The 27,240-nt window shown below is 37.7% G+C and overlaps 1 protein-coding gene across 4 annotated transcripts in view; it reads right to left on the reverse strand.

Moving 5' to 3' along the window:
- GRID2 (glutamate ionotropic receptor delta type subunit 2) overlaps positions 1-27,240 on the reverse strand; it is a 678,620-nt gene that overhangs the window by 265,647 nt on the left and 385,733 nt on the right. For all 4 annotated transcript variants that reach the window (XR_009114469.1, XM_058024557.1, XM_058024555.1 and 1 more), the window contains exons 3-4: positions 17,562-17,846; positions 1,820-2,025 (exon numbers count right to left, since the gene is read on the reverse strand). Coding sequence is in view for 3 of the 4 variants with exons in the window: in XM_058024557.1 (XP_057880540.1) it covers positions 1,820-2,025; positions 17,562-17,846 (491 nt within the window). In the remaining variant the exon portion in view is untranslated. The remainder of the gene's footprint in view (positions 1-1,819; positions 2,026-17,561; positions 17,847-27,240) is intronic.

Consider the following 27,240-nt stretch of genomic DNA (forward strand, 5'->3'; position numbering starts at 1 on the left):
GCAAATTTCTTTTGCAAAGACTTTGTGTTGGAGCTCACTTGTTTAGTTCATTTCCCCTCACTAACATAAATAAGCTATGGCAATAATCACATTTCTATTTGAGTAACCCTTCTTATTAAGAGGCTCCTGTAAATTTACCAGTCACATATTATACTCCAAATAAATGCTGCTATCCTGGAAAAAACCTGCAATATAGAGCTGATGTGAGAGTCTTTGAACCACAGTTGCAGAAGAAGAAAATTATCTTCCCTGGTAGACTTATAGACACCACAAAAGGAGAAACATTATGAGTCTCTTGTTTTTTAGGGTTTTTGTGGTGTTTAATACAGGAATTGTTTTGGTGGGAGGCGGATTAAGGATTTGGTTTTGTTGTTTTTTTACTGGTCTTTTGGTTTTTGAAGTCTTGAGTGGCCAATGCCAAAGTAAGAACTCTAAAGTAAATTTTTTACTTTCTTGGCAACACCTTCAAAAGATGACAATGACTTTGTTACTATGCCCAAGTATGTAAAAAAATAGATAAAATGTATCTTTTTTTAAAAAAGAGTCTTTCTCTGTAAGAACAAAGCAGGAGTTTTGTTTTGCTGAGTTATAGTAGTTTGAGCCCCCAACCATTCTTCTTTCGAGTTGCAATGTTAAATATCTGATAATGCATCTTACCAAAAAATAAAACACTTGTGAAATGGGTGATGAAAACACTGCAGAACAATCTAAATGTGCCTACAAATTGTTTAAACCTTATGAAACACTACACACACTTAGAACAGCAGACCCTCATTACTCAGAATTAGCAAGCTTCAAGTGTGTAATGAGGACAGTGAAACACCCAGCCAAAACAAACGAAGGGCAAACAAAACTTTGAAAAAACCAAGAAACCCAACTTCTAGCTAATGTGTCTAAAAGGCATTCACTTGAGACTGGATACACAGTACTTTTTACGCAGAAGTAGGTTTTAAGCTTGAATTTCTCAAGACCAAGGTAATAGCTAAGTACAGAAGAAAAGTAATGCAAGTTAGAAACAGATCCAAAGATAAATTATTGAAGAGAGAAAGTGTATTTCTACGGAACAAAACAGAGATTTTAAAGCAGTGGTTGATAATGAAGAATATACACGCATGCAAAACCACATTTGAAACACAGCACAGTGCCATGTAAAAAGAACCATGCCACTCATTTAAACAGATTGCACAACTTATGCTCAAATGCAATGTGCAGGTCTTTTGTCTCTAAATCCCTAAGAACCTTTTGAAAATCTGGTCCATATTGCTTGAAACCATGACTTTAGACTATCACCTCAAATTCTTCATGCAATTCAAATTTTCCATATATTCCACTACTTCTCATTACTATTCAGTGGCACAAAAGACAACAATATCAACATCATTTTATGTAAAAGAATAGAATTTCTATTAGATAAATACATTTTATCCACAAATACATACATAATATATATATTTCTCTAAATACGAAAACGTTCAATTGTAAATATTTCAGTAGTGTGGGTCACAATGGCAATACAATACCTTTGAGCTTCAAACAGAAGTCTGAGGGGTAATTCTTCTGTATAGTTCCTAAATGCTTTTGCTCACGCGAGATGAGGTTTTATTTGTTCTCTCTTTAAATGTACATGCACATTTAGGAACATGAGTAAACACCCTTGCATGCTGATCTTTGAATAGAGAACATTTAAACTTTTACTTGGGGGGGCTTACCTGAGTTTATTTTTATTACCATTATGAAGTCAAATAAACCATACTTTTTGACAGGCTGCTGTGGTGTTGGTCAGCAAAACAAGAAGACAACGTGTCATTAAAAGACATACCTCTGTCAGGAATGATTTGGCTGTGGAAGGGTTCATGATGAGAATGGCCCGTCTCAGGGTATCCCGGTAGCGGTTCAGTTCTTCTATTCTCATAGAGGCAAAGAGCCCTGTGATCATTTTATTGATGTTGTTTTCTACCTTCTGTAATGCTACATCCATTCCCTGTTGAGATACTTTGTCTAAAAATTCTTGTATTCCACGGATATCTAGAAAAAGCAGAAGGCAAACAAGATGTTAATTGGTAAGTGGAAAAAAAGACACAAGTAACTGTTCCATTTATCTCACAGAAACTTTATGTCAGGTAGATCCCTACAGGTTTTCTGTTAACATTCAATAAACCTCTTCCTGAGCTATGCTCATTGCAGTTTTTAAAGTACTAAGACGGAGAAAGAATGGCCACACAACAGCTACTGTCCAAAATAGCCATTAGAAAACAAACCTACAAACACTTTCGGAAATTTTCCTAATTTCGTCATTCAACCATCACACTTGTTCCTAATATTTCTTAAAGGACTTTCACACTAAAATCCATACAGGGCAATGAGACCATGGTGACCACAATTCTTCCTTCAGGCAAGGGTTGTTGGAGGACAACTGAGGATGAGAAAGGCAGGAAGGAGATTGTTTTCTTTTGTGAAACTCAAAACTATGTTATCCACGCTATGTAGCTTGATGTATGTAAGTGAAGCTTGGGCAGTTCACTCATAAAAACCTCTTAATGTTGTTCTTAACTTCAAAACTATTTATTTTCTTCAAAAACAAAAGAAAAGCCACATATACAGTTGTTGCAATGATACTGCCTGGTCTCATCTCATACAACTGGCTGAGTGTAGTAAATTTTCCCGAGCAAACTGATCCTGTAGAGCTTTCTGGCTCACTCTGGGTAAACCCATCTTTAAGAGTGACTTAGAAAGGAAGACTTGATCAGCAAAATGCTGACTGAGTTTACTACCTGGCTTGTAACATATTTATAGTCTACCAAACTGAAATGTCTGGGTACTCTTCACATTGTTATGCTGCCTGTAGCTGGCCCAAGACTTTGGAAGGGCTTTTTCCAGCACTGTTCCACAAGCATGCTTGACTTTTTCTTTCCCTTTGCTCTTTTGGATGGCTTTAACTAAAACTCCAATGTTTATGTTTAAAAATTAAAACCATTCAATGACTTCACAAGTCAGATCAGGGCCTCCTGGACCTCAGGAAAATCCTTTCAGCCTCACTGAGCCCTCACTATCTGACCCCTAGTCACCACTGCAGATGCTCAGGCTGTTTTCAGGAGCTAAGCCAGCAGCTGCCCAAGGTGACTGTCCCCTCCAGCAGTCACTCTGACCTGCTGTCCCAGAGGACACTCAGCAGGACATCCCTCCTTCCCTCCTGGCATGCAAGCCTCCCACACACCCAACTGCTCTCAGTTAGGGACAAAGAAATTGCCCTAGAGTCAACACACATAGACTAGCTGAAACACACACTGTGGGAAAGGGAAAAGAGAAAAAGAAAGGAAATCAGCATTGCCACATAAACAGAAATTTCTGTAGAAATTTCTTTCTTCAAACATTTCTTCAAAAAAAAAAAAAAAAAAAAAAAAAGGTTCCTCAGGTTTAGGAGGGCATTTGTGGTTAAAATCCACCAGAAACTATTTCTCCCATTAGAATACTCAATCTGGTCTCCCTTTGATGCATAGTCCTAGATCCAGCCTCTGAGGGAATTGCTCAGAATTTTCTTGTCTCAATTCCTCATTTTCCAGGGGAATGGTCAGACCTGAAGTTACAGGCTTCTTATGTGTCTGCAGGAGACATCTTATAGTTGAGAAAGCTTCCAATTAGACTTTCACAACTTGGCTACTCAGACTTTTGTCCTGACCTACCAACTTCCCCTGCCCCCTGCTCTTGGGGGGTGCCACAAACCCACAAGAAGTAATATTAGGAAAACAAAGTTCAGTCTGCACAGGAGAAAAAACGCCCTGCCTACATCCAGCAGGCATCAACTAACTAGAGAATATTACAGAATATGCTAATATTCTCCTCCAGCCCCAGTTTACTGAGATGCTTCAAATTATGAAGAAAGCCATACAGCAGCTTGTAATCAAACAGTACACAAGAGTAACTCAACAGGGTTGGTCCTGGAAGTCCATCACAATCACCAAGCTGGGTCTCCTGTCTAGAGCTCCAAAATACCATGAACTGGAAAGAAATGGTATTTTAGGCATTTAAGCTATTATGTCAGACATTCATCACCAAAACTTCACTCTCTAGACACTGCCGGAATATCAGTATTACTAAACACTTGTACGATAGTTTAACTGTGAATAAAATACACGCATGCCCTAAAAATAAAGTTCCATAAGAGAATCAGATACTAATTACAGCTTCTATTTAATATCTAAATCAGGAAAATTAGATTCAATCTAATCAGAGATGTTAGAAATTTTTGGCACTTTAAATACCAACAAGATTATTTGAAGTGCTACAACTATGTCTAGTTTTATGCAAATGATAAAAAAAAATTCTTTCTACTTTAACCCCTTCATTCTAAACTTCCTGAGGCTCACACACTCTGAGGATTACTGAGGATCCAGACTAATTAAATCATATGATAGGTAAAACTGACCAGTTGAAGTTAAAATCATAAGTCAGTATGAGTCAAAATCACAAGGAGCATATATATGTAGATGGGATCTAAATATGCTGTCAAAATACCAGGAAGAAAATTTACTTGGCCTATGAATGCCTTTATAAAGACTTAAAATCTGTCCCATAAATCCATATATTTCTGGCACCAGAACAGGTGAGTAGGAACTTCGAAACAAAGTTTCATTGGTCCTTTTTCAAAACAAGGACATAATGTCATTTGATCTGAGTTTATAAACACACTGGAGTTATTGACTGATATTCTGCATTGACCCAGAAGTCAGATTATAGGAGCAAATGGTTTTCTTTGCCATGAAGATCTGCATATAAACAATGAAACCATTATATTGATTCTTCACTAAATGATGGGACAAAAGAGATTCAGTATTATTCTCTGTCACCATGATATTTTCTGAAAAATCCTCTTTGCCCAGGATTTTCTCCTGGGAAGCTGAGAGGCCTCAAAAAAGAATGAAAACAATAATTATCTGATTACTTGGGAATGTGGTCTGGAGATTGTTTACCAACAGGTGCGTCTTTGATTGGTTTCATGTGAATTGTTTTTAATTAATGACCAATCACCATCAGCTGTGTTGGACTCTGAGGAGTCAGCCACAAGCTTTCATTATCATTCTTATTTAGCCTTCTGATGTACCCTCTCTCTTTCTTTAGCATAGTTTTACTATATAATTTCTTTTAATATAATAAAATTTCATAAAATAATCAATCAGCCTTCTGAGAACATGGAGTCAAATTCTCATCTCTCACCTCATCCTGGGGACCTCACAACACCAAAATTCTCTACATTTATTAGGTAACTGCGCCATCTATATTGCATCATTAGGAAAACACCACCATTCTAATGGAAAATGTACCAAACCAGGATTCCTACTTCTTCTTTATTACTTGTGTCTTTGGCATGGGTACGACACAGAGACATGGCAGAAAATAAACACAGACTGTGGTTATACCTCAGCTTACCCTTAGCAGAATGGAGGTATTGGTGGCGTTCACCTGCTGCTGTGAAACAGCAGAAAGCACACAAAACCACCCTGCAATTTAAATGCTATTTAAATCATGATGGTGCTTCCAATATTTCAGCAGTGAGTCACTAGCAGTGATCATATTCAAAGTGTGTGCCAAAGAACAGATGCTGCCACTGAATGGGCAGCATTATCTTTCCTGCGTGGATTGTCTGCAAGTGGCACGTATCCACGCCAAACTGTGGAATCATCTTTCTAATAGATCAACTCCTTCTGCAGAAAAATCTGGCAAACAACCTGTGGCACAGATGGCTTTACTGAGGAGACACAAGACTGTTCATGTCTGGAACACAGGTGTTTCTTGCCCTGAATTTGCTAGCCAACCAACCTGTTGCCCAGCCAGAAGTCACATTCCTACTTTCTATTTAAATCAGATGAGTCACAGTCATTGCCAGAAATTCAGAAGAGTTTCCCCATTATCACCATTATTAATTATCCTCCTTTGTGATCAAAGCCAAAGTTAGCATGTAGAAACAGATCAATGCTAAAGACAAAGTTGCTATCTCATCTCCCAGCTCAATGCCACTATTATTTAGCATTGCATTTCCTGTTTTTTACTGAACAGCCATCACTTCCAGTCTACACATGTGTGCACAAGAACAGAGTACCCTTCTGTAGTCAGCATCATCTAGAGGGTTAAACCCGGCTGGTAATGTAAAAGAAGCATTCCCAAACATTCTCCTTATAACCAAAACTGTTCTCCATTTAGGAGGCTGTGAAGTTGGCCTGGAAATACTAATAAACAAAGCAAGAAAAATTTATCAAGGTCTCTGTTGGAAATGTCCTTCCTGGGCATACAAAACCATGTCACAAGGCAGAGGTCTACAGGGAGGTCTCCTGGCCTGCAGTGGTGGTTAACAGCTGGTCTGGCACTGGGCACACCAGCCTGGCTGTGCTCAGAGCCTCCTGCAGAGGAGAGCTCCAGGCCCAGAGCCTCTGAAGTTCTGCAGACCTGGCTGATATATTCAATTGCAGGTACTCAGTATAACACTGCTCCAGCTGAGATCTGAATTCAGGTGACAGCTTCACCAAACTTGCCATTATTGCGTCAGCTACCATGTAAGAAAGAATTTAGGAAATGAAGCATGAACTCACACACCTTCTTCTCACTGAACAATCTTTTTGACACTGAAGAAAGCACAAGAAACATGTGAGTATCTTAAATAAAGCATGCTCAGGAAAAGCACCCTTCACAGACTATGGGTCTAAATTTTCTTAAATGAGCAGCCTGGCAGGAGCACTCAGACCTAACATAAACAATAAGAACCATTTCGTGTAAAAGCTCAGGCACATGGTGTGACTTGTGGGGCTGTTCAGAGCAGGACCAGGAGTGGGACTTTAATGAGCCTGCGGGTCCCTTCTAACTCAGAACATTCTATGATTCTTGCACAAGGCTTTGTTTAATCATGGGACCAGGTCTCCTCTCACTTTTTTGTTCTCTGGTCCCCCATAACTTTCTTTGCCCTCTCTGTTTTATACAGAGGGAGCAAGTTCCCTAATCCATTTTGGAGAAAGCCTAATGATCAGGGCATCCTAGAACAAAATATGCTGGTTTTCAGAAATCTCATACAGGAATACCAGGATGCATATGCAGCAAGGATTTTACAACTTGAATAAAATGAACAGCATATATTAAATAACTCATAAGCTAAAACACCTCTTACACCCTTTTTAAAAAAGAAACATCTACAAGTAGATGCAAAGCTCTTGCTCTTTTTTTCAGTTCACACTATTATCAGGAGATGAGAAAGATGGCACTATTCACTAATGGTAATAAATTAATCCATCCACCTGTATCATTGTGTTCCACCTAAATCACAAGGCCCTCACTGTGCACTTCTGTTATCTCAAGCCTGGCTTACAGTCATTAGCTCATCCTCCCTCTGATGGCATTTCAGACGTGAGAACATTCTCCTCAGAGTATCTGGCTGATAAATACCAACTGATTCAGCTGTGGAGCTAAAGGTGAATGTGCCTGCCATAAATATTCACTGGCTGATCTGCACAAAAGACCACTTTATTTGTACAGATGATGAGAAAAGCCATTGTATAACAAATAACACTGTTCAAATTCTTATCAAGAACAGCTTTACAATCTACCACAGTGATTTCCTTCTTCCACAACACTGGCTAACATGACAGCAACTATTAACTGTGGTAATGCACTGTACACTAGGGAGGTGTGCAGCTCCAGCTGGACTCTGATGGTGCCCCTGCTCAGTGTAAAGACTCGTGCAAAGTGTTTGCTTTCCTGCGCACATGCTGATCTCTATTAACATGATTAAGATCCAGACAGAGGAAAACAAAAATTTAGCAGGATGATTGAGTAACAGTCCTTCATTTTACTTTCACAGCAGTGGGATTCCTTCACATTAACCACCTTATATGTAATTTGTTGTACCTCCGAATTAAAATTAATTATAAAAAAAATCATCCCAGCTCTTTCATATTGTCATTTTGGAACTAAGAAGGACAAGTTACTTGAGCAATTTCAGCTGGATGATATAACTTCAGAGAATATAGCAGTAGTTCAAACTCATGAGAAATAAATTAAAGCCCAAATTCTTAATTACATACAAAATCTCATTTATATTATCAGAATTTCTGCAGCTTAAGAAGTGGGCATATATCTTGGAAGAAACTGAACAATTGTAAATGGCACAAATGACTGGGGTCTTTTCCCCCCTTATTTGCACTTTTCTGAAATTTTACACATAGAAAAGAAGACACCAATTTGTCTCAAATTTTTTAGTATCACTGAACTGAGAAAAAAGAAAAAAATACTCTGGTATACTTTTTTTATTTTTTTTGAAGACATTTCCATTTCAAATTAAAATATAAGCAGGTGATTTCAATTTTTGTTGTTTGATATGAACTATTTTAGGACTAGTGAAATGTTTATATAATCCCTATTTTAAAGGTTCATTCAAATGTCATTTACATTACTTACTTTTGTGTCACATTATGAGTTATTAGAAATTATCCTTTAAATAAGAAAAACCAATACAAATAGTCTTGAGGAGCTGAATCTGTATTAGGAGAAAGATATGTACAGTTGCAGGTTTCAAATCCTGCATGACTCAGTTTTGAACCTTACTGAGACTTGACATAAGATGCTTCCTTTGAGTTTCTTTTTTCCTTTTTTTTTATTGGAAAGAAAGAGGGAAAAAGCAAAGAATAAAAAAGATAAATAAGAATGAAGCTAGAACTAATCCTTCAGAGTATCTGCTGTCACTGTAACTTCTTAAAAAATAGAAAGGAAGTCAGATTGTGATCACTTGTGAAGGCTGACATGGCAATATATTCTATCCATGTACTTTTGACTGTATAACCCGCTTTCTATCTCTTCATTCAATTCCCTTTTGCCTACAGTTTGCATTTGAGATTTCCCAAAGGCTTCTATGGGTTGCCTTTGAGTGAAATAACCTCTTGCAAAGAAATGAATTTTCCCTGTCCAGTGCCTTCAAGTCATGCCAAACTTAAAAAATTATGTGTAAATCCTGTCTGACAGAACTTTATATTTCTGTGTAGATAAAAGTCTTTATTAAATAGCAACTATATATATATTTTTTTTTTAATAAGTCTGTCTGTAAAATTCACCAGCTCTGCTCTGTAAGTCACTGCTACTCCCTGTTGGTTCTCATAAGTATGAGAAACTGTGCATCTCCTTCCAGGGAGACAGAGTAAAGAACAACAAAGAGAATGTCCTTGCAGTGAATAATTGGTGAATATTTGACAGGCTGAGAAATCTGGGGTTCAACCTGCAGAGAAGAAGCTTGTGTGAAGATCTCATAACAACCTTCCAGTACCTGAGGGGGGGGCTACAGAGGGGCCAGAGAAGGACTCCATCCCAGGAACGATAGTGATAGGAGGAGGAGTAATGAGTTCAAAAGGAAAGAGGGATGATTTGGATTAGATATAGGAAGAAATTATTGATTACGAAGGTGGTAAGGCCCTGCCACAGGTGGCCCACAGCTGTGGATGTCCCATCCCTGGAGGTGTTCAAGGTCAGGTTGGATGGGACTCTGAGAAACCTGGTTTAGTTGAGGTGTCCCTGCCCATGGCAGGGCATTGGAACTGAATGGTTCCTAAGGCCCCTTCCAGCCCAAACCATTCCATGATTGATGTGTGTTATAAACTTTCTTAGGACAAACTGCTCTCCAACTCTGCATCAGTCTCTTCCCAAAGAACATTGCCAGTTGATTAAAACCTTACAGTATAGAAAGAGGAATATTGTATGAGTGAACTGGTGCTGTGAAGAACCTACAAAAGTGAAGCTGATAAGCTAAGATTTAGGAATACTGCTATAAATATTTTCTAGCTCTTTCCTGTCTCTCTGCTTCCTCTTTTTCTTGACTGGTTAAAACTCTCACAGACAAGTTTTCTTTTCAATTTATGATATTGACATTTATGATCTTATTGTGCCAAATTCATGCTTTTTTTCCCCAATGGTGATACAATTTCTTCAATTCAATGTGCAAAAATTACTTCTCTCAAAAGTTTCCTAATATGATTATTGTTCATTTATTTAGATGCCAAATCATAAACTTACAAACTTAATACTTCTGAGAAGACAGAGCAATGTCTTGAGAGTTGAAAAATATTTAGCAAACAGTGGCAGATATCAGTACAAGCTTCAGGTATTCAATTATTCTTTAAATAAATCACCGTTCTTCTGATGCAGGCTGCATCTACAAATGAAATCTTGTACCTCTGCAAAACCTCAAAATAACACCTAACAGAGTTTTCCCACAGCACAGATATTAGGAGAACACCTACAGTTTTATTTTGGCCCCAGCTTGTTAACACAAGATGGGACTGTCAGGAAAAACCTTGGAACACTCTGTCCATCCCCTCCCTAAGGACTGCAACATGAGGGAGTGACAAACACTCTCTTATCATACATATTCCCTTATACTTCCTGCACTACATTCCTCCAAGTGTTCTGTGGCTGAAAAGTAGAAGCACGCCCACTTTTCCACTAGAGAAACTTTATAGAATAATTCAGAAGCTGAATCGTTTTAGGGTCGCCCAAACGATATACTCAGTTTGCAGTGGTAAAGTCAATCAGCAAATGCAAGTTGTGACAGAAGTTCTCACCTGACACACTAAAGTTACACAGATGAAAATTAATGCTCCTTTCCTTATCTGAATGACGTAATAAATACTAATGGGAAAGAAAAAAGGTTCAGTAATAAGCCTGAATTAATTACATGTTTATTGAGGCACAGTGAAGCAAATGAGTACGGGAAGCTGGCAAAGAGCCAGATGAGTAATAAACAGTTTTAAGACTGTCTGGAGACAGACTTGAGAATATTATAGTCATCAAGCAGCTGAAAACAGCCTCAGGGTAATTATAAGCATTTGCAATCGATTAAAGAGAGCATGATTCTTTTATGGGTCTTTATTAAACTTGCATTAAAACTTAAAACGATTAGAAAATGTTATGGTTTCAAGCACATCTATGTCAGTGGTCATCATATTTATTTCTGGAAAACATATGTGCAGGAAAGAGATTCACAGGACTACTTATTTTATACTGATTTTAAAGGAAATACTGGGAATTTGGGGCCCATACATAGAGATGGGCATTATCTCAGAATCTCACCCCTCTTGAAATGCAGGAGGGTAGCCTTTCTGCAAGCAGCTCAGCCTGTCAGATTTCAGGTATAACCCTTGTTTTGCTGGGATCTTCCAAGAACAGCACTCCAATTCTAAATTTTCAAATTTATTTGAAAACCACTGCCTTTCTGGGATAGGGAGGGGGATAAAGCTCTTTTATCTTCACAGTTTCACAGACTTGTTTACTTAGACTGAACTTCTCCATAATGCAAATGTCACTGCGCTCGCCTTAAGATTCTATTTTATTTTGTCTCTGCAAAATCCTCTCTCAGACTGAGCTTGAGACACCTTCTACTGGCCAGGTACCTCACACTGCTGCCTTCATCCTTTCCTTGTGTGGAACTAATCTGAAACCCCTGTATTTGATAAAGGAGCAAGAAGGGAGATCCATGAGGAAGTTTTTCAAGACAGATGCCGACTAAAGTCTTTCTTACTGCTAACCTCCTCCCTTCTGCTCCAGCCAAGTCTTGACAATTACTTTTTCAACAACTTGTTTCCTGTGGGAATGCCTCCTTCAGCCTCACAGAGCAAATCCCCTTCATAGCCTTAAAGCTTGCGTTTTCTCTCTTCTTTACAAAAGTTAAAATTAAAATAACGCCTAAGGGAATGGCAAATATCCATTGCCAAATATTTGCAGTATTAGTTGGAAGGTCAAAAAACTGTAAGGAAAGATATCTTAGTTCTGGAATCAGTAAATATTTCATAGATCTCCAGTGATGGCTGCATACCAAAAGCATGCTGGGATGAAATGCACAAGGTTAGGCCAAAAACCAGGAAAGAGAAGTGGGGTTTTAATTTTATATTAAAAGAAAAAAAAAATTTTTTTTCTTTTAATAAAAAATACAGAAGGGTTTTAAAATGTTAATATCACCACAATAAAAGAATTGGGATGAAGATAAAATTAATTCTCCAGAAAAAGTCTTATTCCCTCAGCCTTTCAATGGGAAGATAGCAGAATCTTTCTAGCCACTTTAGCAGCAACAAAACATTAAAAATAAATGTTTCCAAACAGCTCGACTTTCTGTCTTTCATCTTAGAAATGCAGAGATACCTACACTGTAAATTGCACGAGATTCACAACTATGTTCTTGCAGTGATTGACTGATTCCTTCATAAAGAATTTACTACTACAGAAAAGTATCTACATTTTTTTCCTGAAAAATACAGTGAGCTGTAAACTGCCCAGGAGTAAAACACAAATTGCAAAAGCTTCTCCCTTGTTGATACACCACGGAGATAAAACCCAACAGTGTGCGGGGACTGCAGCTCAATCACTCTGCCCACATGGCCTGGGCTCACACATTCTGGTCTCAAATGACTATTTCCTTCCATGAAATATGTCTTGTTCATGTTGTGACTGGCCACTGTCATGGGCCAGTCTGTGGATCAGGTAGGATTTGCTGTTTCAAACTGCATTTTGCTTGCTTTGAACTTGAAACCATAAATATTAATAACTTGGCAAACTTGCTCAAAGTGTTTACAGATGGCAGTGATTCTTTTTATAAATCCAAACTTGACAATTTCCAAAGGGATAAGTTAAACATTTACAGTGTCCAATCTCAAAATGCCTTCACTGAAAGGGTGCTGATGCTCCTAAGGAGGAATTCAGACAAGAGGAGGAGCCTCCCAGTCTCGACATCTGCTTGTGAGGAGGAGATGCACAAACCCCCTCTGCACAACGATCCTACACGTTGAGCTGAGCAGTCAAGAATGAAGCGAGCAGGAGCTGATTTGGCTGCTTAAATGGTTTGGCTTCTACATGCTGTGTGGATAGTAATTTTAATAGCAGTTTGAGAAAAGCATCAGTCTGCTGCATAATTCTGCTGCATTTCATGCCGCCTACTCTTTATCTCTGCAAGAAGACTCTGTTTAACAGCCTTTGAAGAAGTGCAGAATTGTTCTCGAATGCTTTTAATATCCATGTATTAAATTTTCCTAAGCAAAATCAGATTTCGTGTCCTGGACAGGCCCTAACTTGTCCTACCAGAAGGAACAAAACACACTGAATACAGGGGGACTGGCAGCACTGGCATTTGCTCTAGATCATGCTTGCAGAATGCAAGGATTAGGGAAAAGACAACTTCTTCTGATTTTCAAGAGTTCATCTGAATTTATACACTAAAAATACAATTACAGCAAATGAAATACAGCAAATATCACCTAAGCCTGCTCACTTTAAGATGTTCCTTTTTCTCACATCTCCACTTATTAATTAAATTCTGACTGTATGCTGGCTTCACATTTGTTTCTAGGGAGGCTCTACCACTTAGAAAAGACTATGTCTTTTCTGGAGTCTTTACTTAGCATAACAAAGTCAACAGTAGAAAAATAAGATTTTTTACAATTATCAAGGCATCATTTGTTTTGTCTTAAAATAGTCAGCCTATCTTCAAATTTCTTAGAAAAGAAACATAACTTGAAAACTTAGATGTCAATTATTTCAGAAATGCATTTCTACCTCACTTTTACAACATCCAGTTAGTTATGACTTAATGAAAGAATTGCTTCTTTCGAAGACTTAACTTTCCTTATCAGTAAAGAACCTTTAAGTAGACTTGAAGTTTCTAAGATTTAGATGTTAGTACAGTAGTGTTAAAACAGTAAAACTGAATATACTCATCTACTTAGATTCAAAATAAAATTTGAGATTTTTAAGTAGGATTAACATAGGGGAAATTATTCTCAAATCCGCAGAAAACATCTCCATTACAAAAAATTCTCTGATAATGAAAAGCAATCAATGACAGACTGCAGGATAAAATTCAAAATCAATTGTATTGATAGGATTTAAAACCTTTGATTTTCATAAATTGACACAAAGGTTTGCAGCCTTTATGAAATGTGCAAGGCAACTGGTTTAGTGCAGTATGTACTTTGGATAAGATCCTAATTTTACTGTAGGAAAATTTGTTTCAAATATGAAAGGCCCATTTTCTTGCACAGAGCAAAACTATTGCTGGAAATAATTTCAGTAATACAACTAAAGTATTTTGGTTTAAATAATTCAATTAAATGACTACACAAAATAATTTATTGGAAAGGAAAGTAGTGAAATTCTGATAGTTGCTGGAATCTGTCTAGTATTGCTTTGACATTTTCTAACATAGAAAAAGATGGCAAGAATGAGACAAAAAAAAAGGATCACCATGAACCAGAATCTATATCCCCATTATTTGTCAAGTGTCATTTACTGCTATGGAGACACCACTTCATGTTATGATACACACCTTGAGAAGGAATGATTGCTGCACATGAAAAACATCACCAGGGCAAGAAATTGCTGCTTGCACAGGTGTCAGTTTTGCAGACAGCTGTGCACAGCATATCAATAATCTGCTCCTAATATGAAATCAATTCTAATGCAGGTATCAAACTCCCACCTACTTTAATATTTAATACTAAATGTTCTATTAAATATCTAATAGTAACTGCTGCAAGCAGTTTCACTGAGCAAAGCTTTTAGCAAGAATTTTATTTTAGGTCTTTCTTTTAGCAAGAATTTTATTTTAGGTCTGAGAAAATAAATAAGTCTCACTGCAGCAGAACCTCTCAGGGAAGCTGAGGTACAAGACTGGGATCTCCCAGAGGAAATTGCAACCACCCTAAGCTGCACTGATGCTGACCAAAGGGATGGATTATTCCTGGACCTCCGCCCCATATCTGCATGACCAATCTTGACTTCTTCCTAAACTAGGCACAGAAGCTAATGGCCATGTTCCCTTCCTCAGGATCTTCTGGAGTTCTTGGGCCAACTCTCTTTTTAAAAATTTCAACTGACGCTTGAACAGTTTTTTGTAAAAATATTTCATGCCTAGAGACCAATCTAAATAGTGGCTTTCTCACACATTACAGAATTATTAGAGTTGGATGAAATTTCAGGACATTATACTGTCCAATCTGCTGCTCTAAGTATGGTAAATACTGAATTCAGACTTATTCACACTGTAATCCACTAAAAAGTGATTCTAGTTCCTCTTTTCATGCCATTAATTTCTTCATCCCTCTCTCTGTGCTAGTTCTTCTTCCATCAATAGAGAATCCAGGAAGAGAAAATGCAAACTGCTAACACATGATAAATTTTTTCAGTTTATCGATAAAATAGCAGGGAAAGGAGAGAAAGTGATATAATTTGTTAATATTTATAACAATGTGGCAAGATTACTCTCTAGGGGCTACTAATCAAAAAATTCATCATGTGTCTGTGAAAAACTGCTGTCATAGATCAAAAACTGGGGAAAAGGATTGTGAACAGGCAAAACACAGTGGTTTTGAAACCTAATGGTGAAACCTAATGGTTTCACCTGAAACAGAGCAGCAAAGGATTAGAGGGGCATTCCAGTATGAGCAAGAAAAAGAAATGGAAAGCCAGTGATCAGAAGAAACAATGAGAGGCTTCAGGTTAGAGATGGTGATCTCAAAGTCCTGCTCTGTTTACTATTAAAAATGGTGAGGGAAACCATCAATGAAATCAGCATCTTTATAAAATCTTTATAAAATTTTATAAAGAAACATTAAGAAGCAAAAGAATACAGAAATGGCTTGCTGCCCTAGGATGGCTGTCAAAATCAAGGATTTAGCTTGATGCAGTCTGAAAAAACATACCATTGCACAGCTAATAGCTCTACTCCGAGTCACAGGTTAATTTAAAGATCAGTTTACATTTAAAATCATTTTATCCATGGTATTAATTCCAAACTATGTACACAAACCCCTCACCCCAAAAAAACCTACCCACTTCCCCCCCCCCACCCCACCCCCAAAAATGCCCAAGCCACACAAATGGTTAGAAAGGGAACAGACTGCTCAGAATATAATAAATGCAGAATGTTGGGGTTTTTTTGCACCTTGTCCTGATGTCTGGGATGGTGATCACTAAGCAGAGTCAGATTACCAGCCTTTCTTGGTTAGTAAGGCATTACTTGTTGACTACTGAGTTCTGAATGCCAGAGAGGCTGGTACAGAGTCTAAATATTTGCCACAGGTCACATCTGAGGATGTTGTGTCACTGAATGAGCTATTGCTCAGAAACTAATTCCTTGCAGGCAGGCAGGCATCTGTGTTACATAAGTCACACCATTATGTTGTTCTTACCCAGATAGCAAGGACAAAATAGCATGGTGTCCGAACTCTATTTTTAAATTAAATAATGAAACTTGAATAATTTAAACCCAGTATTTTCAAATATAATTATTCAAAGACATGAATTATAAAATTTGCTTGACGCTTTTGAACTCAAAAATACATGCAAAAAAGATACCCCTTAAATTAAAAGTTTTTAACTGTCTTCACATGTACCTGGCATTTAAATACATAAACTCATAATTTCTGAGCAAAAATACTCTGCTGTGAGATTTTTAGGTTTTATTTTTAGGGGTTTTTGTGTGTGTGTTCCTTATGCCATGGCTGGTGCTTTTAGGGGCTGCTCTGTTATAGAGAAGAATTCTCCTATTCATCACTTTCTAGTCTTCTAATTTAAGAATTTATTATGTAGGCAGGGAACAAAAATCAATAACACCTGACCTGAATGAACCAGATATTATGCACAGTAAATCGCTGAAGTGAGCATTTTTCTATAACTTAAAGATTAAATTTTGAACATAAGTTTTAAAATGCTCATCCAAGGCAGTCATGATTACTTATGAATATTGGATGCATCTGAAGAAAACAGGACTGGTTGCAAAGCAATTTTTCACAGAAATAAAGATTGTTAAATTTGTTAGATAATGCAGCCTACCGGAGAAATCTTTCCAGTTCTCCTGTCAGCTGTAAAAAATATTTGGGCCAAAATTGGCTGATTCACTGAGCTAGATGGTGCAGTCTTGTGACACTGCCATCTGTGTCACACTTACTCTATCACACAAAAACCACCAATTCAGCACCTTTCAGGAACATTGAATGAACTCAAAACAGAGGGAATGTTGTCTTGTCCAAGCCCTCCTCCTCCTCAACTTCTTCACTCCTGAGAACTTCTTTCTGCATGTTTTATATTTATGACTAGCACCTTGTTCTTGCCAAACCTCTGACCTACATTCACCATCGCTTCGCGTTATGGCCAGAAAGTATATGCCAACAAACAGAAGAGATTCATCACACAATAAACAAATCTACAGAAAGCTTACGCGTTGCATCTTCAATTGTCATTTTATGTTTCTACTGCCCAAAAAAAAACAAGAGAGCTGGCTAAAAAGTTTTATGCTTCATAAACACGGGTAGAATGGAAAAATCGTAAGTTCCCAATTTATCAGCTAACTCTAACAAAGACATTACCAAATAAACCTGTAAATGTTGATGGATTTTAGAAATAGATTTCTCTGAGGTGATGTAAAATAGTGCCAGAACCATAAATATTCACAAGCAAAAGATAATCTATTGGAAGACTTATAAGCCGTAACGTGACAATTTTCAACAGGATTACGGATTTGAGAAAAACCACCCTAATAAATAAATACTTACCATAGTCGTTATCGTAAAAAATAATGAATTTCTGCCAGGCATATTCTGTGACCACTCTGAGGATGACATCATTTAGGTAGACGGGGGGCCGCACGGAGAGCGTGTAGTCATCGTTGCGGCTGCTCCTGGTGAGCCCACAGCCGCTCCTCGGCGTTCCTGCTGGGGCGCGCTGGATGAAGAGGTGAGGGATGTGCATGGCATCGGCCAGAGACTGCAGGGATCCTGCTGACGTGCACCCAATGGAGCTGACCAGGGCCAGGATGCCTTGGTTCATCAGGTCACAGGCTGTAAGAAAACAAAGAGATGTGGGGAGTGAGAGAGGTTCAGCGCACACAGCCTGTTTTGCTGCTGAAATACACTGGGAGCTGAAACACAGCAGATCCAATCAAGGAAAACATGAGTACACTTTTTATATTGAGTAATACAGATCTAAAATTCATCAAAATCACAAAGCCAGTCTATTCACTTTGAGGTTTCTTGTGGTCTAAGCTGGAAGACTGTCCTGTCCACCCCATCAAAAAATGAATTTTCCCTTTGAAATGAAATCCATCACTGGATCTTCTCAAAAACACTAAGAACTGATTTTGGCTATGGAATTAACATGACCACCCAAGGAGATAAGCGCTCTTCAAAGTCTAGCACAACAGCTTGATGAATAACAGTATCTTTGCATTATACAGGGAAAGCTTGTAATAACAGCTCAGGCTTGCTGTCAACTTTTGAAGACAACTGAATAGCATTATGTGCATTAAGTTGTCCAAGGGAAAAAAGTTTCTTCTAGGATTTAAGAGGTATATGTATATAGGATGTATATATCTCACATAAACTTTTCTTTTTCTTTAGAAGAAAAACAACCTTCCTCTCACCCCCAAGCTAGTCTTATAAGTAGGAAAATGCTTTCAAAACTCAGTGAACAGTTTCTATACATTTACTTTCCTCATCTCTTTAAGACATGAAGTTGACTGCAAAATATAACACCTTAAGACTAACTAATGGTCCTATTAGTTACAGTAGACAGCCTTAAGTACAACACCAGTAACATCCACATTAATAAAATGGTGTTTATCATGAACAATGTTGATGCAATCACTAAATATCAAAGAAATTTATAATCATTAGGTCTACAATTTTGAAGGGTTACCCTGTGAATCAGAGTCATGTGTTTATACTGTATTTCTGAAAGGCTGGAGAGCTTGAATGAAGAAATAACATGGACTTGTAGCATAATTCTCCAGAACACAACCAAGGCTAAATTTTGAAATAGTCAAATTTTCACTGGCAAAGTTACACAAGCAGTTAACCTGCATTCACACATGTAAATGAGTAATGGGATGGTAAAACCAATATGTGTTTACATATGAATATCTAATACTAAACTGTACAATTATTTATTCTGCAGGACTATTCTGCACACACAACAGGTGCAAGCCAAAACAAGAAACCCACATGTGAGAATATATTCACCTGAAAATATAAAAACATGTTTTAGTGCCAGACCTGTTGTCTCACATCATATGGCTCTTACTCACAGTGAGTAATATGTTACTTTGCAAACACACCTATTGATCTCAATGGGAGTATTTGCAGTGTGAGGAATGGAGTTCCACATCAGGCCCATATAGAGATTGACTTAGAAGCCAAAGGACAGCACCAGAAGTCAGCAGTGCTGAGAATCGCTGTCTCCTAAAGCCAGAACACTACTTTCAATAAGAGAGAGAGATCTGGAACATACAAGGGTGTATTTCCAGGCCCTACTGATGCTGCTGCTGAGGCTTTGTCCCTTGGAGCCCTTCTGAATTCCATCATGCAGATAAATATGGGAGAGAGAGAGCATTCCCACACAGAGCTTTCAAAGTGTTTTGGCTTAGGATAAAGTGTTCTCTCTGTTACACACTCTGAATACAGCTCAGATTCTGGACTTTAGGTTAAAGGTAATACATTTTTGATAATTTCAAGTATCCTTCTTCAGGAAAGTATCAATATAATTGATAATGGGACAAAAAATTACTGGTATTTCACAAGTTTCTAAAATTTGGAACATTTCAAAACAATCTTAATAACTATTCATCTTTCATGCTGCTTGTTACAGTCTTTCCTCATCACTTTAATCAAAGGTAAAAGGCTTGTCAAGTTAAATTTTTAGGGACATGCTGAATCTCTTTCTTTATTTGGTTTTCCTGTACCAAGGGCTGCAATATCTAGGTTACATATCCCAGTGAGAGTGCCATGGCTTGAGAAAAAAAAACTATTTTCTGTTGATATATTGCTAGATATTGATATAATTGATATGAAAAAAATAAATATTAGATTTTTCAAAAGCCTAATTCAACAAAACATTAAGGTTTTTGCCTCTGATGTCACTTGTTCAGATAAAATATGCAGTGTGACCCACCAGTCAATGAAGCCTGACTTTTAAAAATAGAGCCATGTCAAAATGCATTCTAGAAATTGCTTGAAAATGTCTAAATTTCCAGGCACACTTTCAGACTCTCGATAACCACTCCCTGTAATGCCATGGAGTGGGAGATACGCTTTTTATGAAAATTGTTATTGAAACATGAAGAGGAAGAAAACAGCATGGAACATTCAGCTCCACAGGACCAAATCTTAATACTGGCAAACAAACTGAATGGAGGATGAAAATCTTCTCCCTTAACACTGCATCGCATTTGTTACAACAGCCTCTGGACTGAAGTTGCCTGGGTGTCTGTTTCTTCCATGATATGCTTATGAGAATTGTGCTGGCTGAATTGGGACAATATGCACTTAATTATGCTAAAATAGACCTTACTCCTGCACTCTTAGAGGCCAGTTAATACACAGATTAGCTGCTGGAGAAGGGACAATATCTCAGAGGGAGCTTTTTCTAGAAAATCAGTGCCTGAATTGAGAGTTCACCTCTGAGTCAGACTGACAAGATTATTCTTTGAGCAGAAATATAGTTTCTGCAGTATAAACACATACAAAGTAAAGCCTATGTATTATGTAAAATATCATGTATGACATTGAAATATTTCTCAGCCAAGAAGAACTTTTGTTGTCTCCAGTAGAAGAGTTCATTGGTAAAAAGCACAAGATTGAGGTCTATGTACTTTCTCAAGCCTTTTTCCTCCCTCAGTAACACCAGCTCTACTAAATCCTACTCCTAGTGTTCCAAATCTTTCAATTGCATCTTATCAATGGACTAAAAGCTATAGTTCAAACATATTTGAGATCTTGGTTGCATTTCCTTCCCCGAGGCTGAAATATCCAAGTTTTGTTTTGACGCATCTATGTTAAAAAACCTACATACTCATACATATATATATATATATATACACACACACTTGAATGCTATCTTGGCATTCAAAACTCTGTTGCAATTTAATTTACTACAACCTCCTTGGTTGGTTGTATTTTCAAGCTGGTGTTTAGTCTACTGCCAATATGATCAATATTGGTTTACCAATATTAGTTTATATTAGTTTATATAATATATAAACTAATAGTCTATATAGTTATATAGAATATTAGTTTACCATCAAGTAGAGAAATAAAAAATATTGCTGTGTCTATAGAGTCCTCAGTCATGCCCTGTAGAAATGCCAAACTCAGATGGACCTGTACACAGCTCCATCACAAATTTAACAAAGGAAGAGCAGAAATTCAGTAATAGTGTTTCTAAAATATTGATTCAAACTATAGGCTACATTTAAACAGAAGTTGTCCAAATAATAGTTCACTCTTCTAATCACCATGTAGCAGATGTTCTTAACAACTGCATCTTCACCAGCTAAAGGAATAAAACTGATCACATTATTTTCAACATTTCATAGAGAGAATAAGAAGAATATCAGTAAGATGACTTGAAATGCTTCACCATTTTATATATATACAGCATGCTGGCATATACTCAGCATTATGTTTAACTTTCCAGCTTATCTTGGTCTTTTTTCAAAATGCAAAGTTTCTGAATTTTCAACACCAGTGGGCCAATTGCCAGTAATAAATAAACAATCTTTCAGAGTAAAAACTCTTGCTAGTTTGGCAGGCATGTAAAGAAAATAAAAAACCGTAATTTTGTGGCTAGTGTGCTATTTTTTTAAAATAAAGAGCACAACCAATTGAATTGGAAATAAATAATTTACATCTAGGCTATCAGCATGTACAAGCATTTCCAGCAAAGCAGAATTTAAATGGCCATGGTAACAAATGTGTCCCTAAAATGAGTTCTCTCTAAAATGGAAAGAATGGTAGGTCCTTAAATAACTACTACGAGCTGTAATGTAGAAAGAAAACACCCCAGAAAACCTATAAATAAGAGCAAGTTAAAAACAAATGTAGGGATAAATAAGATGCACCAAAAAAAAAAAAAAAGGGACTACTGAGTTTCAACTATTGCTATGAAAGTGAGAATTTTCTTTTTTATTTCTCCCATGTTCTTCTAATAGTAAATCACAACACATCATCCTCATCTACTGTGAACTGATGAGCCAAACCGAAAAAAGTAGTGTAGGATCTCTAGAGACTTGGCTAGCAGTCCAATTTTGCTCCCACTTAAATTGGTTGTTAAACAAAGTCAGAGCAACTCTTAACACTATGTTTTTGAAAATGCTAAATTCTGTGCATAAATAGTGGGTAGGATCCCTTTAAATAACCAGACATGTATTCCACGGTTCTTTTAAGCTTCTGTAATTTAGAAACTACCAGGCTCCTTCCAGAAAAGCAGCAGTGTTTGACTGAGATGATGCTGAGTGAACAAAAATTAGCTCTGAACGCTGTTCCCAGAATCATGGTCCCATGGGCCAGCCACACACCTCAGCGTCATTCCGCTGGATGTCCTCTTCCAAGCTGACATCATTTCAATCTCAGTGCTTCTGGATGTTTTCCACATTACCCGTGTAGTGTAATGCCTCCAAGCTATTTATCTGAATGTGAATCTGGGGAAGAAAACCTCTCTTGACTGAGATCTCTGATGTGGGATGGAGACTATAAACAGTTTGTTACCCTGTGCATCTGCTCTATGTTTTGAAAATAAGGACTTTGTCACCAGGAGGGTTCCATACAGTTGGGCAAAATTTGCTTTCCTTTGATTTCTGCTTAAGGTGAATACAGTCTTTCCACAGAAAGTTATTTTTTTTACTCTCTTTTGGAGCCTGTACAATTAACCATCAGAAGAATCCCAGGTTCCCTTGAAGAATACTCAGATTTATTCTCCATCTCATCCAAATGGCCAGGAACATAGACTTTGGTCAGAGGGCAGGGAAAAAAACCTAATCCATAGGAGCCTCAGGTTTTCTCCATACAGTAGTAATGAAGAGAGCACTAATGGATTTATTAAAGCATTCCAGAAAGTCACTGTCGCTATTTGTGCTAATCCACATTCAAACCAGGATACACATCTGATCCAAGGGTCAAAATACCTGAGCCCTTAGAAATGCATATTAGGCAGCTTCTATGTAGCTTTGGAAATATAAGCTATTATTTCTTGTTAATTTTGAAAATATGCTGTTGGCTGCTCCTCAAATCCTTTCTGAGCTTCAGAGTGCTGATGAAAACTGAGGGAACATAGCATACAAATTCTCTGTTGCAAAGGGTAAGGAATAAGGTTAAAATCTGCATTTCTTTCACTGTGATGTTCCGCTCCCTCCCAAAATGCATGCCTTTTTTGTCTTTGTCACCTTTAAATGTTCCCCAAACCACCCATGAGTACATTGCAGAAAGATAATATATTCACAAGAAAACAGCCATGAAAAGCGACGAGAAGTTTAAACAGATAAACTACAGGTCTTTCTGTTTGGTGTTCACAATCTCAGATGCAAGAAGTAGAATGAAATGTGATTGAGATCCATGATCAAGTGAGATTGGTCTCAAATTCCTAATAAATCCTTTTAGCCACTTTTGGATGGCAATTCTGCTCTTGCAAATTATTTTTCCTTCATAACACAATGGTTCATCCCAGACTTAGAGCTGAATTATTTCTAGAAGAATGACAGCACATTTTTAATATATCCTGAAAACCCTTCAGAAGGAAATAAGGAATAAATGGGGGGAGGGGAAATTATTGACTGGATTTTAAAGAATATTCTCCTCTGCAATGCAGATAACAGTCTATCCTGTTCCTTTTTTAGATAAGGTTAGAGAATTCCACTTCATTTACATCTTCTCTGTAAACGTTAGTAAAAATTTCCCTCCTGCCACTACATTATACACAATTCTGACTAACAGTATTTTAAATTCACTTGTAATTAACCTTTAAGGGATTTTAGTTTGTCCTGACTGTAAAACAAACTTGTGTTTGAGCCTTAGCAGCTGTGCTTTCTAAGCCTTGGGATTTCTTTGTTTGGGAAAAATAATCCAAACTTCTGATATCTAAAACTATTACCAGAAAGCACATTTGCATCTCTGTTGCACAAAACACCACAACGACTTTTGGAACTTTCAATATTAAAAAGCATTTGAGAGCCTTTTTTGGGTCAGATATCTTCCTGTATATAAGCTTTGCCAACTATGGTAGAGTTAAATCCATCACATTAAAATGCAATAAATAATCTGAGCCTTGAAAAAAATTAGCTACAAGTCTCCCAAATTTGGAGGGAAGCAAGATTTATACATGAAAGGTATTTTGATGCCATGGCTTGCAGGATTCAGTTAGAGCGCCTGAAAGAACTACAGCTTACAAAGGACACCAAACAGAAAGAAGGCTCCACAAGTTCTCTTTTTGGACAAGCATCCTGATTTATTTACTTTTTCCTGCTTGCCAACCTTTAGCTCTTCCATTTGATTCTACAGATGCGCAAAGAGGATACGTGTCTTGCCAGGCTAGCACATCAGGCAGAGAAACAGCAGCATAACTTCCTATGGTTTTTAAACCTGGTTTTTACCTGGCACTCAACAGTTGCACTCAGGCTTTGTCTCAGGCAAATGATGGTTCTCAGCTTTTCAAGAAGCCTGACAATTTTAAAAAACATTTAGAACCACTCCCCCACTTTAAAGAAGTTACACGGGCACAAATCTTCAGCTGAAGAGTGGCTTTATATGCCATGTCTGTTAGGATGTAAACCTGAATATACTCCCCAAAATGCACAGGATGTTTTCAGAGTGCCTATGGTTGATATGTCAAAAGAGGATGTAGTATTGATAGATCTGGAAAAAGGAGGCTGCGCCAGGCAGCACTGTTGGAGAAAGGTTTGAAAAGTGGGCTAAGATGTGAAAAGGGGCACAGAAAGAAATTTAAAATCAATTAAGGCTAGGCAGTGACATTCACTGGAGAAAAGGCTAGATACACATCACAAAACTGACCTCTTGAGTCTTGGCATCTCAACTGGGATGTCTGTCTGCAAAGGTAATGCAGCCTATTGGAAAATAAGAAATGCAAGGAAACACAGGCATAGATTCCAAGAATGCCTCCAAAATATTCTCTTTAATTTGTGCTGAACTCCCACCGACACAAGCCAAATCTCATCTACAGCCAGCATCCTTGCTCAAAGTGTTGCATGAGCAATTTCCATTCATCCATTCAGCAAAATCAAAACTTCCCATTTCCAGTGCTAGATTCCATTTGATTACCTAATTGATGAAGGACATATTTCCTCAGTGTACAATGACAACTCCATCTCTTACTCTGTTCCTTCACCCTTGCACTGTTTCTGGAGTTTTTATTTCCTTAACCAGCTGTTTGAAGTGTCACTAGGCAGCACATAGTCTCTGATACCCTTTCAATATCAAGCTTGCCTGCTGCACAGCAGACAATTGCTGCTTAGCAGCAATTATATGGAAACAATAAGGCTGAGTCTTAAAGCAGCTTAATATAAAATTCAATGTAATTTTATCAGAAGATAGCAGCCTGATAAAATCACAGGGATTTACTATAATTCTGTATTCTCTGGAAGTCTGTGTAGAAGTGCTGAGGGGAAAAAAACACCAACAACAAAATCTGTTAAAACCTTGAGCATCAGCATTTATCATTTTTTGAACCCGCTCAAAAGAAAACAGGGTAATTTTCTTGTTAAGAGGATAAAACACTGAACTTTATGACATTTGACAAAAATTACACTTTCTTTGCCCCCTGTGAATCAGACTGTCTTACAATTTTTTGTCTTCCATCCTTTCTGTCTTGGGTCTAACTTTCTTTCCTCTCTGATTTTTCCTGCCCTGAGCATCGGAGAGCATTGGCTTTCATCCTCCCCTTGCCAGTTCTCCTCTCCTTAGAATCTGCTCCAGACAGGCAAAACAACTTTTTTTTTTCCTCTTCATGTCACTTCATCCATCTCTTCTTTTTTCATTTTTATTTTTCCCCCCTCCTTCTTCACCCTGTTGCTTCCAATGCCCAGAATCAAAATCTAGAGAACCTGACACTGGACTGAGAATCTGAAGATTGTTGCATGACTAATTTGGGAGTAGTAGTCTGATTTCCCTTATGCTTCGGTGATTATGATACTTTGACACCTTTTTGAAATGCTTTTGCATGATCTAAATGAAAGAGAGTACACTTGAGCTCCCCACACCCAATTTTTCAAGGTTAGAAGGCCCATTTCTGAGAATAACTCACATCACCAGAGCTCCTTTACATCTCCTCTCTTTTCTGAAATGCTTCATAGCCCCCCTTCTCTTGCCCAAACTATTAATATGGAGACAACAGGCTCTGCTGGAGAGATACAGTGGGAAGCACAATACCACAGCCCAGTCCAGGGCAGACAAAAGAACACACAGCTGGTAGCATTAGTTTAATTGGAAGCCCTACAATGGGAAGAGCTGCCTGTGCTGCCCTGGATGAGCCTGGCATCCTTCCAAGCAAAGATATTACTGAGCAACACTGCTCAAAATCAGACCATCCCCCAAACCAAAAGGAAATCTGTGAAAAGTAATCTGGGAGAGCTTGCTTTCCTGCAGTGCAAACAGCAAATACTCAGGGAATGTTCTGCTATGGGGACAGCTGAGCAACTATTTCAGTCTTTTAATGTGGCATTGCAGACAGTGTATTTCCCAAGCTGGAAAAGGTATACATTTATTTCTCAAAAGAAACCCTCCAAACAACAAAAATAAAATGAAACAAACAAACAACAACAATAAAAGAAAAAGGAGCCAGTTCTTCCAGATGAGTGAATCAAACAGAGCAACTCAAGAGCAAACAACACAAACGCCAGATCTTGCATTTGACACAAAAAAGGGAAACAGACTCTACATCAAGATAAAGAACATTGTATGAGAACAAGCAGAAAGCAAGGGAGGTGGTACATCAGTTGCAAAAAAATACACGGCTGTGAAAAAACTGAGAAGTCTGTAAGAGTTCAGAGCATGAGTTCCATTAGCAACTTAGCCACTCAAGAAAACCTCAGATGAGTCAAAACAACTATCACCATTATTATCTGCTAAGAATAGACATCCTGCTTGTTTCATTGACTGACACACAGGAAAACAAGCATGATAAGAATAAAAAAATCAACTACCTTTAACTTTTATTTTTTATTTGCAGCTCTGAAGGTGCTTTGCAAAGATGCTCAGCATCTTCATCTCTATTTCAGAGAATAAAAAACCCCAGATGTGGCAAGAGGAGTTTCTTGCCCAAGGTCAAAAAGCAAGACAAGAAAATTGTTTTCTGTGCCAAGCTCAAACAAGCAAAAAAGCTGAAAATAAAGTCCTTTGTTGAAATTTTTCATTGTTTGTTTTGTGCATTAGTGTGCCATTGAAAGTATTTTAT

Source organism: Melospiza georgiana, chromosome 5 (assembly GCF_028018845.1).
Source record: "Melospiza georgiana isolate bMelGeo1 chromosome 5, bMelGeo1.pri, whole genome shotgun sequence".
NCBI classification, from domain to species: domain Eukaryota; kingdom Metazoa; phylum Chordata; class Aves; order Passeriformes; family Passerellidae; genus Melospiza; species Melospiza georgiana.